Genomic DNA, 15,477 nt, shown 5'->3' on the forward strand with positions numbered 1-15,477 from the left:
CCGTGGGGTCTTCAGGGCTGGTTCCGTCGGTCAGATACCGAATGATCGGATCCATCTAGCTTAGTTCGGCTACTAGTTGCAGCACCTCCTCGGTCCTGTCAATGCTCGGCTGCTTAAGACTCTCCACCAATGTCCGACCCAAGGCATCGTAGGCTGATGTCGCAAGCCTGGAGAGTGCATCAGCCCGAGCGTTCTCCGACCTGAGAATATGGGAGATCTCGAAATACTTGAGGTGTGTCACAAGATCTCTCACCTTCTAGAGATATTTTGCCATGGTCGGGTCTCACACTTCAAAGTCACCTTTAACTTGCCCCACGATCCGCTGAGAGTCGGAGAAGACTCTGAGGCTGTCGATCCCGAGCTCCTTCACTACTCTCAAGCCAGCGAGGAGCGCTTCATACTCGACTTGATTATTGGAGGCTTTAAAGTCGAACCGGAGGGCATACTCGGTAACCACTCCCTTTGAGTTGGTGAGCAGGAACCCGGCCCCGCTCCCTCGAGCGTTGGAAGCTCCGTCGATGTGCAACACCCAGGTAGACCCGGGGTCAGGTTTGAAGATTGCAACTTCTCCGGGGCTCCCGCCTTCCGATCCTTAGTCGGTCGTCGGGCACTCCGCAATAAAGTCGGCCAAGACCTGGGCTTTCAAGGCTGGTCATGGTCGGTACTGAATGTCGAACTCACTTAGCTTCATTGCCCATTTCGCCAGTCGTCCTGATGCATCGGGGCGATGCAATATCGCCCTCAAGGGCTGGTCGGTGAGGACCATGATAGCGTGTGCTTGAAAATACGGACGGAGTCGTTGTGCAGACACAATCAGGGCGAATATCATCTTCTCCATCTTTGAGTATCGAGCTTCAGCTTCGTGGAGCACTTTGCTAGTGTAGTATATGGGTTGGTGAATTCGTTTCTCGTTCTCCCGGACGAGCACCGAGCTAACCGCCTCTGGGGAGGTTGCCAAATAGAGGTACAGCGTTTCTTTGACTTCCTACTTTACAAGCAGTGGTGGGGAGGCCAGGTACCTTTTCAGATCCTCAAAGGTCTGCCGGCACTCATCCGACCAAGAGAAGTCCTTCACCTGTCTGAGGGTCTTGAAGAATGGGAGGCATATCTCTGCCGACTGAGAGATGAATCGGTTAAGCGTGATGATCCTTTCGTTAAGCTGCTGTACCTCTTTTTTGGTGCCCGGGTGCCGCATGTCGATGATTGCCTTTATCTTCTCAGGGTTAGCCTCAATTCCTTGCTGAGAAATGAGGAACCCGAGGAACTTCTCCGAAGTCACCCCGAAGGCGCATTTAGTCGGATTTAACTTCATCCGATGTCGTCGAAGAGTGCGAAAAATTTTTTCGAGGTCTTGGACATGATCTGAGGCCTGCGCACTTTTCACCAGCATGTCATCCACGTACACCTCCATATTGCACCCAATTTGATCTTTGAAGACCTTATTGATGAGTCGCTGGTAGGTGGCCCCGATATTTTTTAGTCCAAAGGGCATTACCCTGTAGCAGTAAAGGCCCTTGGTGGTCACAAAGGCCGTGTGCTCCTCATCTTCGGGCACCATCCGGATCTGATTATATCCGACAAAGGCATCCATGAAGTTGAGCAGTCGATGGCCGGACGTCGCGTCCACCAACTGGTCGATTTTCGAAAGTGGGAAGCTGTCCTTCGGGCAGGCGCGATTTAGGTCGGTATAGTCGATGCAGATCCTCCAGCTCCCGTTGGCCTTTTTCACCATGACAACATTGGCGTGCCAATCGGGGTATGTGATTTCTCTGATGAAGCCCACCTTGAGTAGCTTGTCCACTTCCTCGTCGATGGCCTTCTGTCTTTCAGGAGCGAAAGACCGCTTCTTCTACCTCACCGGCCTCATTTCAGGGTTGATGTTGAGTCGGTGAGTCATCGTCTCCGAGGGGATGCCGGACATATCCGCTGCCGACCAAGCGAATACGTCGGCATTAGCCTTCAGCAGCTCTACTAGCTACCATTGCTCAGGGTCGGATAATTGGGATCCGACCCAGACCACTCGTTCGGGATTCCTCGCTATTGGGACGGAAACTAGCTGTTCGGTCGGTTCGCCCCGTTCTTCCTCTCTCTGCTGGTCCAACTTGTTGGCCGTCAGGGAGTCTTTTGCTTCATTACTTCGAGCAGAGATTTGGAAGCATCGTCGAGCGAGCTGTTGATCCTCCCGCATCTCTCCGACTCCATTTTTGATCAGAAACCGAACCAGCAGATGGTAGGTCGAGACTATAGCTTTGAGGGCGTTTAGACCAGATCTTCCAAGTATGGTGTTGTAGGCCGAAGGTACTCGGACGACTGCAAAGGTTAGGTGGACGGTGCTTTATCGTGGTTCAGTTCCGACCGTCACGGGAAGAGTAACTTCTCCTTCCACCGTGACGGCTTCCCCGGCGAAACCCACCAGGGGCGTGGAGACTCTTTCGAGCCAATCAGCCGACAGTCGCATTCGGGAGAAGGTCGAGTAAAACAAAACATTAATCGAACTTCCATTATCAACAAAGATCCTTCTTACATCATAATTTGTTATTATTGCTGAGACAACAACAGCATCGTCATGGGGAGTTTGGATTCTCCGAGCATCATCATCTGTAAAAGTAATTACATCATCTTGGCGTAGCTTCTTTGTCGACTCCTCTCCAGCAGTCGTCCCCGGGTCTTGTCGTTTGGAGATCATGTTGATGACCCCGACCGTGGGCTGATTGTTCGCTGCTTCCTCGGTCGGTTGGGGTCGTCGGTCGAGGACGGGTCGGGTCGGCGGTTTCCTTCAGAATTTTTCGAGATACCCCCAGCGTATGAGGGCCTCAATTTCGTCCTTGAGCTGGATGCACTGCTCGGTATTGTGGCTGTGGCTCCGATAAAATCGACAGTACTTTCGCCGGTCGAGGCCCTTTGCCTTCAAAGGCGGAGGCCGTCGCAAATATTCTTTCTCTTCGATCTCCATCAAAATCTGTGCACGAGGAGCAGAGAAGGGAGTGTAGGAGTCATACATGGGATGTATCGGCCTCGGACTTCACCGTCGAGGCGATCTCGAACTCCGTCGCTGAGGTGAGATTTGTTTGTCGGTCGGGGGCCTGCTAGGCTCGGCAGGGACCCGACCTTTCCTTCACTTCTCCTTCGGGCCCTTGGCCTCAGTCAGGCGCCATTCGGAAGCTCTTTCGTCCGCGTGCATATATTTGTACGCGCGCTCCAGTAGTTCGACGTATGTCCGGAAGAGGGTCTTGTCCAAGGAGTATGTAAATCGAGACCCCCTTAGCCCCCTCTTCATGGCTGAGATAGCCATGTCTTCATTGAGATCCCAAATCTCGAGCGTGGCCGCATTGAATCACGTCACGAAATGTCAGAGCATCTCATTTTTCCCCTGCTTGAGAAAAAAAGGTTGTCCGAAGTTCGTGGGGGCTTCCGGTTGGTGCTGAAATGGGCCACGAAAGCATGCTCGAGCTGTCCGAAGGAGTGGATGCTTTTTGAGCGGAGGCCGAAGTATCAGACCCTGGCGGCCTTACGAAGTATGGCGGGGAAGCCGATGCAGAGAAGAGCATCGGTTGCCCCTTGGATCGTCATGAGAGTCTTGTAGCTCTCCAAATGGTCAACTGGGTCGGTGGAGTCGTCATAGGGCTCCACATGGGGCATCTTGAACCGACTAGGGATCGGCTCGTCAAGGATGAGTTGGGAGAGAGGTTGGGCGGTCCGAAAGTCGACGTCGTTCGAAGACTTCTGCCCGTCCACCTGAAGCTGGGCGAGCCGACGGTCGATTTCTTCGAACCTGCGTTCGTAGTCGTCGGCCTGTCGGTGCTGGGAGACCCCGGGGGTGGAGTCTTCCGACGAATCCGAGAGGGAGGCAGACGGTGTTCGCGGCCGCTTCTCCTTCCTCGCTCGTTCCAGCTGGGAAGGAGACGGTCGTCGGGATCGATGGGTATCATGCCGTGGCCGCCTCTCCTCCTCTCGGTGAGAGTACTGTGACAGCTGCTCCAGAGGAGGAGACGGAGACCGATGCGGGCGTCGGCGGCTGCTCCTGGAGGGCATCGGGTGTGCCGCCGGTTGCTCCACCGACGAGTGCGGCAACCGGATTGGTTGTTGTTGAAGACTCTTGACTGCATCCGTCAGCACAGTCATCTGCCGCATAATTGCTGCAATTTGCGCCCCGTGATCACCACAGGATGCAGAGAGCTGGGCTCCGCCATGGAGGGTGGAGGAGAGGTCTCTTCCCAGCGGAAAGAGTGCCTCATCGATCCGATGGCCCTCGATCGCTGAGCTCTGATTCTTGTCATTCCAAAAAGATTTTTTCAAGCTCTGTGGAGGTCGGACCGACCGCCCCTACCTGGCACGCCAAAACCTATTACGGCCAATCCCCTCGTCGTCTGGTCGTCGGAAACGAGCACCTGCAAGAGAAGTCCACACTGACCGGAGATGCCTCCGACGGAGACCCTCCAACGGTCAAGTCAGAGAGGAGACTAGGCAACAGTAGAAAAGAATCAGGGAGCTCAGCGAGAGAGAGAGAACTAGAGGGGGGAGTTCAGGGGCTTCGAAAAGAACTTCCGCAGTACTGTTGCCTTCCCCGTTTTATAGTAGAGCGTGGCATGGTGCCGTCATTAATGGCGCAGACAACTAGGAGAGTTGTCAAATCGTCGGAGGCTGTCAGAGTCACCGCGGGCTGTCGAGTCGTCGTGGGTTGTCAAATCGCTGGGATTAATCTGTGTCCTTGACAGGACAATGTCCAAGACGGCTATGCCGCATGCCTTTGTCAGGGCGGCAGCCTTTAGCAGTCGTACGGCGTTTGGAGGAGCCGACCGGCCATACGTCGGCATTCGGTTGTGAGATGTCGGGTGAAGACCCAGGGACCTTCCGATGGTCAGTCTGACGCGTCGCGGGAGTCAGAGAAGACTCTGTCATTCGGTCAGTCGGGAACGGAAAGGGTCTTCCCGACCGACATATCTTTGGTCGGTCGGTGTCGGCGGTCATCGGTCGGTAGAGTCGGGCGCCGGTTAGGTGGGTCCGATGGTGAGTCGTCGTGAGAATGATCGGTCGGTATATCCCAACAAAATCGTCATGTATACTGTGGTGCATTGAAACATAAATCATCAACCATGTCTAAGGCTCAAAATCCTCTATGAAAAAGAAAGTTTAGTTTCTGTTTTGACTATTACTGTATCTTAGCATATGGAACAGAATCTATGTACTCATGGTTGTGTCTTTCTATTTAATGAATCAAGAGTGACGCTCTTTACCAAAAAAAAAAAAAAAAAAGAAATTTAGTTTCGACTTGGAATCATGGTAGGCTATTGGATTCTGATGCACCATCATGTATACCGTGGTGTATTCAAACATAAATAATCATCAAGCAGAGAGATGGGTCTGAAGCGGAAGCAGACCTAAACAGTATGGCACCAACACCATGCAAAACTATCATTGTCGGTTCCAAACCCAAATCCGAACATTTTCTCACCTTCTGATCTGGACTTGGATGCTTTCTCTTAGTGGATCTGGATCCGGGTCCGAACCCGGAACGTCCCATCTGGAGAAGGGCAGGCGAGGGTTTCTTTCTTTCTTTTTTTTTCATGAGCTATTTCGCCCTTCTAACGTTTTGCCGCCTCTTGGGTGTCTGCGCCAAGCGCCGCGAAGCAAAGCAGGAGGCGAAAAGAAAAGAACTGGAAGAAAAAAAAAGAAAAAAAGAAAAAGGAAGAAGAGGAATGGCAGCACAAGAAGAAGTAAAGAAGAAAGCCGGCGATCGTAAGCGGAAGCAAGTCTTCATCTACGGCAACTACAAGAACTATTACGGCTATCGAGTAACTTCTCCTTCTCCCCTCTCTTTCTTTCTTGGATCTAAACCGATATTATTTCAGTTATTTATTTATTTATCGTTTGTTTCACCCCAAATAGATCGAGCTTCTTGTGCCCTAGTCTTTCCAGATTGCTTTCCTCCTCATACTTCCGAGAAGAACACGAACGAGATTTCTCGCTGCATCGAGAAGCCTTCTGTAATCTAATCACCTTCCAAAATAAACCGACTCCACGGGTTCTAGTAAATACATTATTGATATGTGACAAGGAATCCTTTTCGATTTCTTGGTTTCGTCTCACCCTGGTTGCCGATCGTACCCTGTTATTTCGCAAGATTAGCTTGTCTTACTGACTTGATTTTCTTTTTTAGTTTGACAACTTAACTGTTCTCTGTAATTTTTAGGTTGAGTGGAAATTTTAGTCCTACATGGTCTGCATTCTTCTCTTGGCTGAAAGATTGGTGTGTTGATTTGAATGCAGATAGATCGGAACCAGAAGGAAGATCCCCGACTCGCGGTTATGAGGAGGGAATGGTTCGAGGGAAAGGATTGCCTCGATATCGGTTGCAACCAGGGGTTGATAACCATTGAGATAGGTAGGATGTGTGTCCTGCAGACATCATCATTTGTTTTGTATTAATTTTTTCTTTTATTTATCATGACTGTAACGCTGTGTGTGTGTGTGCGCGCACACGCGCACGCATATTTGTTAGGAGTTTTTGGTGAAACTTAATTCATCTAGCTTTCCTGCAGTTACTTATGTTCTTGTCGACTTGAACACTGAAATAATGTCATGTACAATTTATGATCATCCAGAACAAAATGATGGGAAACTAAAGGAGATCTTATAGTAATGTAAAAGTAGAAATTTTAACAGCTTGGTTGTGAGAAAGATTTGTATTTGCATTGGTCAGATAAGAGCGGAAAACACTGGTGAAAAAATGGTTGAAACTTGTGGCAAAACGAATACAAGAAACCTAACAGTAGATAAAGACCCAAAGAAATTTTTTTGGGTCATGCATGCTTTGCAGTATCTATACCTTGGGAGAAGATTAAAAATTCTTGACCAATTCTTGTTACTTCATTCTTGACATATAGAAATGAGCTTTAAATTGCACATGACATGTGGATTGTAATCATGCTCAGGATGGGGAGAAGTTATAGGAAGTAATTTGAACCATGGAAATGAAGGTAATCTTTTGTATAGCACTTTATGGGCATCTTTTGTACAGGAGCAAACATGAAGAGCAATTTGTCAAGATCTTTTTATGCAGTACAAATTTGCATCATATATGTGATGGGGATGCGAGCATTTTTTTCATTGAACATATTCAGCCTGAATGCATGGCAAGCCTAAAATATCTCCTCAAGTGCCTCAAGTTAACCATTAAAAGTCACAAAGCAATGCTTAAGCCAATGGAAAAGTAACATAGAAGTTTTAAAAGAAAGAAGCGTGAGGTAGCTTAGAGATCGTCATCAAGGTCTTGAAAGGTTTCTAAAAGGGCATTAAGGAGAAAAGAGCAAAGAATTGCCTATGTATACATATTATAGAAGCTATAGGGTGAATTGTTAGATTTTTTTTTTTTCCCTGCCCTGTTTCCAGGCTCCTACATCTTCACAGGATACTAATGTGGAATGTTCACTCCAATAAAAGTTTGACTTGTTTTGAGGCCTTTTGACTAGATAAGTAAGATTCCCTCTCACTGATTTTGTCATGACACTTTCTTGTGGATCAAGCCCTGCAGTTCTTGCCACCCTTGCAGGATCATGGGCATACGAGGTGTGATGAACAAGTTCACATAATAACTGCTTTCTTTTTCCTTTTCTTTTGTTTGTCTCTCATGGAACCCAGTCTCAATGTCATATGCTTGTTTCCTTCTTCTATTCTCTCTTGCTATCTCCATTTCTAAACATCAATCCCTTGTCTTTATCCTTGGGAAACCCATCATCTTAAGCCTCCACCTAGAGCTTCCTATTGGCATTCAATTCCTTATTCTCAACTTCATCCTCACAGAGCATTCTCTCTGCTCTCCTCTTTTCCGTCTTTAACATGTGCCATCCTTTGAAAGTCCAATTGCATCAATGTTTGTGAGGAAGGACAAGAGTCTAGGTGATAAAGGTGAGAGTGGAGAGGGAAAGGTTATGGAAAGGAAAGGGGAAGGGTTTTGCTGGGTGTTTGTGTATGTGACGAATGCTTTGCTCTTGCTCCTCTACAACTTTCCTTTTTATCGTTCACTAACAGATAACTGATGGATGACCATGATCTCACCATGTAAGATGCTTGCGAATGACTTAAGTGGACCAACTAGTTGATGGATGGCTCTGATCCCATGAACTAATAAAAAGATATGGACTGCTGTTATTCACTTTTAGTGTTATTGGGTTTTTTTTATTAATTATGCAAATGATTTGACATGGTGGCTATTCCAAAGGGAAGGAGTATTGATGGATCGTTATTATTTCATCGTATAATGGTTAGTTAAACTCATTTCTTTTTGAATTAAGCATGGCCCTGTTTTGAATTAGGCATGACACTATTTCCTAACTGTGCAGCATCAGCTAAGTCAGACCTCTTTAAAAATAATTATTCAGCATCCTTCAGTCTTCTGTCCTCTTACATTTGTTTTCCCTTGATGCAGCAAAGAAGTTCTTCTGCCGAAGCATTCTTGGAATAGATATTGATGCAGGTGACCTTACCCAAAATTTTGTTTCTCTCTGATTCAACCATCTAATTCAGTTCATTATTTGTCTGTTGTTAATTATTTGAATATGTTCAACAATGAATGCTAGACTTAAATAATGTTACGTTAATTAAATTTTAAATGGTTATATCTCATTAGTTTGTTAGATGTTATTATGGATTTGGAGAAGCGCTGCTTCATGTCCAACTCTTAAGCAAGATGAGAAATTGTATACACTAATTGCATAATATCCATTGGGAACTCCTAATGTCGCTTTCCTGTTGGAGAATTCACTTGCTTGACTTGCTAATGCTCGGTAGCACTGTTTTGGTGTTTATGGGTAAAAATTGCTGGCTATAAGCAGTGCCTTAGGAATTTGTTGGAAATATGTTTTTGCAGTTTAAAGGGAGTGGATTATGATACTATGAATCCCTTATGTATTTTGTTACAAAGGTGTAATGTAATGTTACTCTAATGATATATTAAAGCTTTTAACTTTTTTATATGAAAGAAATGGGCGTATTGTAATTGCTCAAATTTGCGTCTAAAGTGAAGTTTATTTTTTCTAGACTTTCGTTTGTTCTTTTAATGTTGGTTCTCTCAGCTGGACTTGTAAGATGTGGTCTTATCAATTGCATTGTTCTTGGGGATGATATCCCCATTATTCTTCTTGTTACCGTTCCAAGGTGTTTTGATTCTTTTACATGGTACCTTTCTTGTGGTGTTTCCAAATTATTAGTAGTGATCAAACGAGTTTGACAGGAAATGGTGAAACAGCTGTAAAAAGCCATTTTGCAGAATGTTGCTTCTGATGGGAAGGGGGAAAATGTTCTTTCCTTATGTTACTGTTCTGAGGCATTCTGATGTTTATATCTTTTTCCCTGATTGTGGTGACTACTTGCATGCTAGGCTGCTAGTGAATTGAATTACTGAACCCACGGCCTTTGTTTGATAGGATATGATAAAACAGCTCTAGAAAGGCCTGAAGTGGACCTCTTGACAAGAGCAAGGATGAAGCATTTGCCAAGCTGGTCTCAAATTAATGCTATGTGTGTTGTTTCTCGTAAATCTTGATGATGGTTTTGCTTAGTGACTATCAGTTTATAGTCCGTTAACTTCAACTCATGAATTAATTTGGAAGATCAGCTTGAAATGGAGCAACAAATTGCAGCAGTCGACGCATGCTGTCCATATGCTTTAGCTTTCTGATACTTTTTCTAGGTTGCAAGTTCATAATTTTAGGTGCATTTTGCTGGTATTTGTTATATATTAGTTGTTGATAAGTCAAAATTATGGAAATTATTTGTGTTTTTTCTCTTATTTGCTGCATCCTTAGTTCTTTATATTGTTCTCATTGAAAATAATTGGATAGTCTCTGGATGTGTTAGGTTTGATTGAAGCTGCTAATTGGAATCTACGGAAGATATCTAGAATAGAACAGAGAAATCATAGATTGAAGGAGGCATCTGATTCACAGATTTTAGATGGTTCAAATTATTCAAAGCACAAGGTCTCTCGGGCTTCAGATGGGGAAACATTTCACTGTCGGCATGATGCCTCTTCTCTCACAGAAGGCAATCTTTTTAAAAGAGTTACTTTCCAAAAAGAAAATTTTGTTGAGAGGATGGATGGATGCTCAGAGAAGTATGATACTATTATTTGGTAAGTTGATTATATGGTCATAGTCACAGATAGTATTTCATACTCAGTTTATGGCTCTTAAATCATTCAGGTGCTACAATTCTTAGTGTTTTCCCATTTTATTCATGGCAATGGCCACATAGTCATTATAAATATAGATATCTCGAAGACAAATATTATACCTGAATTTTTCACATTTATTCATGTTAAAAGCTTTGTTAGATGGCCTACCTGTTGCATGCTGAATGGCTTTGTTCTCATTTGCAGTTTAAGTGTAACAAAATGGATCCATCTGAATTGGGGTGATGCTGGATTGATTACTTTGTTTGTAAAGATATGGAGACTTCTTAGACCGGTATGTCTTGAATTGTTTTGGTCAAGCATTCTTCTATTGCTCTTTAGTGTATGACAAGGTTGGGAACCGCAAGACAATTTGTTTCTTATCTTAGATTATTTGTTTCTTGGCTAGGGTGGGATTTTTCTATTGGAGCCTCAGCCTTGGTCTTCATATAAAAAAAATCGACTAGTTTCTGAGGTAATTAATATTTTCACTATTAGTTACTGTTTCTGTTCACATTGGTGTTTGTGTGGCTTCCCAAATGTATGACTCTTGTTTGAGGTTCAACCTCAATCATTTGTTATCAATATAGACTACTCGAGAATTTTTTCTATGTTATGGTAGTTATTTGTTTCAAAGGCATGTCATATATTATATTTTCTTATTTTGTATCAAAAAATATTATATGTCTTTTTTATAAAATATGAAACAGATAATAATTTACTTTGAATCATAGGAATATCCCCTTAGCCATGTGGATGTAGTGTTTTTTGTTGAGGCTGATATGGTAAATGGATTATATGCCTTGTTTATTATTGGGTATGTTGTCAAAACTCGAAAGAAAATCTGTTAGGAATAGTCCTTTTTTCAAGGACCTTAGCTTTAAACTAATGAACGTGATCAACATATCTACAGCTATATTTGATCTTACATCCATGCACTCTTTTTACTGCCCAACATTATTACACTGTAGAATTGTCATCTGGCTGCATGTTATTTCCTCTTAAACTTGGTGTTTGTGGAACATGCATCCTACTTTCTAGAAAATTTCCACTCCACTGATCCAGCTAGAAATTTTAATGAATATTTTTTTCATACATATACAACTTGGGTTCTTCCCTAGGAAGGTGGAAATTTTGACCTCACAGTATAATTTCATGCCATGATCAGGTGTATCCAATATAAGCAAATTAATGGTCCTGCACAGCCTTAAATCTGGCTGAGGTAACAGGGCGCAACTTGCTTGTAGAAGCATCTTCCATCATCTTGCAACTGTTGGTTATATGCAGCCATGACAAATCATAGGTGGGGTAATTCTTCAAGACTGTTGCTTCCTACCATTTGACCTAGTCCAGAACTAGGTTACATGAGGAGAATATGAGAGAGAGAGTGGATGTGAAAATTTGCAACTCATCTTGGAGGTCAATATTAAAAGGGAAAAAAAATTCTGGTTCTCACCCTTTGTTTAACTGTGCTTTGAAGATAAACCACATTTGGTTGGCCATGTCTTATGTTAGGCAGTATCGCTTGTTAATTTGCGAATTAAACCCATTTGGGTGGGGTTTGTCTTGAGTTTAATCATTGAGCACAAAGTGATGGGCATGTACAAAATATATACATAATCTGATCTTGCATTTTGTTAATAAAATCTTCCAATTAAATTTACTTGTCATGAACTGATTTACCAAACAGACTGAGTAGTCTCAATGTAATATTAATATTTTATTCCAGTACCTGTACTTTAAGCTTTTCTTTGGCAAAATCCAACCCTAAACCCAGCACCATATATATGTGTATATGGACACACAGATTGAGACTTACTGCTGGATACTTGGTCAGCCAATGTACTAAATTCTGATTGTTTGCAGACTGCAAGGGTGAACTACAATGAAATTACTCTTCATCCAGGTGAATTTCGAGACATACTTCTAGATAAGGTAAAAATATTCCAAGTAATGTTTTGTTCTTGAAGTAATTTTGTACAATTAGCACTTCTAGATATTATTAAAAGAGTCATTTTTTTTTTTTGAAGTGATTTTCCAGATTATTTGTATGGTTAGCTTTGGCTGAGCAGGACTGATAATTAATGTGTTATTGTAGGTTGGATTCAGATCGGCAGAGATAATGACTGACAGTTTATCGGGCACTGTTGTTGGGTTTGAACGGCCAATTTTTGTCTTTCATAAGTGACCATGATGGAAATAAGCTAATACAGTAGCCAGGAAACCCTTACCCTAAATGTTTCTTAAATATCTGGATTCAACTTTATGATGCTATATTTCTTATTCTAATTAAGGCTACATTTTAGTGCCACTAATTCTCATTGTTTTCGAACCATTACCTCATATTTGTGTATGCCATCGCACGCGTGTTTCCCTCCTGACCTTATTCTGCTAGGCATTCTCACCACCGTGATGCTTGTATCAGATGCATTTTCCTAATGTTTTGATCTGTACAGCTTTCATTGCCTCATCCACCTTATAAACTTTTCTTTGCCATGAGTTGCTCACTTTAACACCAGAGTTCCTTCTCTGCATCATCATCATCATCATCAACATCCTTTTGTATAAATCCAAGGTGGGAAGAATTACTTGCATCAAATTATGCTGATTCTTTTTCTTTAATTGCGCCCAGTTTTTTGGGCTTCATAGGCTTTGACATTGAATAATTTCAGAAATTAAAATCCTTTCAATTCATTTTGTTTTCCAGACAGATAATGTTGAAGAAATTGGCAGCTTAACAGTGGGTGACATTTAAAATTCTTCTACATCAATAAGTCACATTTGGATTGGTGAGCAAATGCTTGATTTGTTTTTGGATGCTATTGGATCTGCATCATGATACGAGTCCTTCCAGTGCAAAATTCAAGCAATGCAGAGCAGCAATTATCTTCATTTGCGAGTACTAGTCTATTATAAAGAACTCATTGGCATGTACAAACTCAGGTGGACAGAGTTACAGTATACGGCAAGAAATTTGAACAATATATATTGTAATCATGTTGTTTATTATTTTTTGTACTTGCCCGCTGACAACTGAATATTGGTTGATGAATTCAATGGGCATATGTACCGCTAGACACAGTTATGGTATACGGCGAGCAATTTGGACTTGGCGTGATTGCCGTGCTTGTAATTTGTGTGAATGGTGGCTGATGAGCGCTAAAATGTGGTTTGCATGCTGTAGGCTAGACAACCTGGGCCTCACAATCGATCAACGAATGCAGCCATCCTATGGCCTCAAGTACTTAACTATATATTTTGAGTTTCTTTTTCCCTAATTCTTTTTTCCCTGTACCATATGTTCAAATCTATGGCCTGCAAAGTATCAGATCAGACCTCTATTGAGTTAAATATTCCTCTATTAACATAAATATTCTACGGGTTTTTATTTACAGACTCCCAAGGGACAAGTTGGTTCCGTGGCTTTAACCAGTACTCTGTATACTATACATATTTGTGATGACTATTGTTACTGGGCACTTGCTTATATAGTGATATGATCGGTGGAAGATATCTGTCCTATTTTTCTTGGTTGCATGAATTGATATCGATCGTGATATTGAACAGCACAGTATTAATATATTATTTATAATATTCTTATGTTTTTGAACTATCTTACTGTTAGTCTATTAGTTACTGGCAATCCAGTATGTGAAATGCGTGCTCGGGAAAAATAATAAGATGCGTGTATATGAATTAAAATACTACATCAAATGGAAGAAGATAAAGAAACAAATAATAAATTGAACACAACATTGGTTAAAAAGAAAATGAAATAAATTAACAAAATAAATAAATGACAAGTCTGCACATTGGAATCCTTTATCTCAGGTCTTTTAATTATTTCTTTGAAATTTACTAAGGTATTAAAAATTAAAAAAAATGCAAAAAATGTGAAGCGGGGGAGCTAACCTAATTTTTCCTGAGCAACGAAAGTTTCTGGTCTCATGTTTTTCAGGAAAAAAAAAAAAAAAGAGGAGAGAGAACTTCAAATGGAGGGGCTGAAATCAAAGGAGAGACCATTTACCTTTTGTTCCGAAAAGGTAGCGCAGTTTAAAAAGGTGGTTGTCCGCTAATGGTATGCCCGTGGACCGTAGAGGGTACATGGTGCGGCGACCCGTCTTCCTTCCACCGTTGAGAGCGGGAGGTTTTCGTTGCTCTGTGAAGCCAGCCTCACGCGGTCCCCTCCGCTTCAAGAGAGGCGCGACCCAGGCCTTCGCCCAGGGAGCGCATCTCGCTACCCGACTTGGAATGGGCGAGCCAGCCATACGCCCCCATCTATACCCAGACCCACAGGCGCAACCCAGCGTCCGGACCACCCAGCGCCCCCTCTCGGGTTACAAGCCCTCGTTACTGAGCTCGGCGGAAAAAAGTCCGAAACTTCTCTCTCTTAAAGCATTATATTATTTTGTAAACCAGCGATGTGGGATTAAATAGAGCGGCTCCTTGCTCCGATTACCGTCCCAATATATAAAGATAGTGTTTAGTGGTCCAAATAGGATCATCACTGTAAATTAAGATCACTAGTAATATAATTATGTGGTGATCTAATCATCAATGATCTAAGATTATTTGGTCACATAGACCATGGTCCAGTAATTAAATATTTTCAAAAATTTATGAGTAATATATTTGATATCCTATGAAAATCAATGACCATTGATTATATAATATCAAAACTATCTATAATATATTTCATATAGATATATTTATTAATCATATATAATATATTATAAATAAAATATTACTATATTAATTAATATACTAATAATTAAGAGATTCCATAAAAATATATTTGCTAGTACTATAAATTATTAAACATACAAATATATATTAATTAATATTATAAAATTAATATTCTATTTATACTTATAATATATTATTTATTAATATGAATATTTATTTTGATTAAAAAAATAAGATAAATAGAAGTAATATATTAAATATTTTATTATATAAATATAAATTACAATAAATTTTTTTATTCTAATTTAAAATTATCATCGAATCATACTATAACAATAATATGATTAATAATATAATATAATATAATATATATCATAAATATAATATATAATATCAAATATTATATATAATATTGATATAATATATTAACGATATATTGATTTATCTTTTTTTTTTCTATACCGAGAGATATTTTTGCCTTTATATTTTAATCCAAGATCACTATTTGGGGGTGATCTTGGATTTTGATCTCCAGGATGGGTATTCCATCATTGGGTTGGGGGTGATTTAAGGAGTGACAGTAATTTAAAATTATTACTATGTAGGATCACTATAGTATAACC

General features: G+C 41.8%; 1 protein-coding gene across 2 annotated transcripts; it reads left to right on the plus strand.

Annotated features, from left to right (window-relative positions):
- Positions 1-5,549: 5,549 nt before the first annotated feature.
- LOC105047354 (probable RNA methyltransferase At5g51130) lies at positions 5,550-13,278 on the plus strand. Of its 2 annotated transcripts, none has more exons than XM_073259139.1 (9): positions 5,550-5,792; positions 6,268-6,382; positions 8,426-8,473; positions 9,856-10,129; positions 10,376-10,463; positions 10,578-10,643; positions 11,337-11,471; positions 12,035-12,103; positions 12,267-12,325. In XM_073259139.1, the coding sequence occupies exons 1-7, from the start codon at positions 5,565-5,567 to the stop codon at positions 11,349-11,351; spliced, it is 834 nt and encodes a 277-aa protein (XP_073115240.1). In that variant the 5' UTR covers positions 5,550-5,564; the 3' UTR covers positions 11,352-11,471; positions 12,035-12,103; positions 12,267-12,325. The 2 variants fall into 2 exon arrangements, with proteins under 2 accessions (XP_073115240.1, XP_010924565.3); XM_010926263.4 differs by lacking the exon at positions 11,337-11,471 and adding an exon at positions 12,876-13,278 and having other exon boundaries at positions 5,558-5,792; positions 12,267-12,743.
- The last annotated feature ends 2,199 nt before the right edge of the window (positions 13,279-15,477 follow it).

This window comes from Elaeis guineensis, chromosome 6 (assembly GCF_000442705.2).
Source record: "Elaeis guineensis isolate ETL-2024a chromosome 6, EG11, whole genome shotgun sequence".
NCBI lineage: Eukaryota > Viridiplantae > Streptophyta > Magnoliopsida > Arecales > Arecaceae > Elaeis > Elaeis guineensis.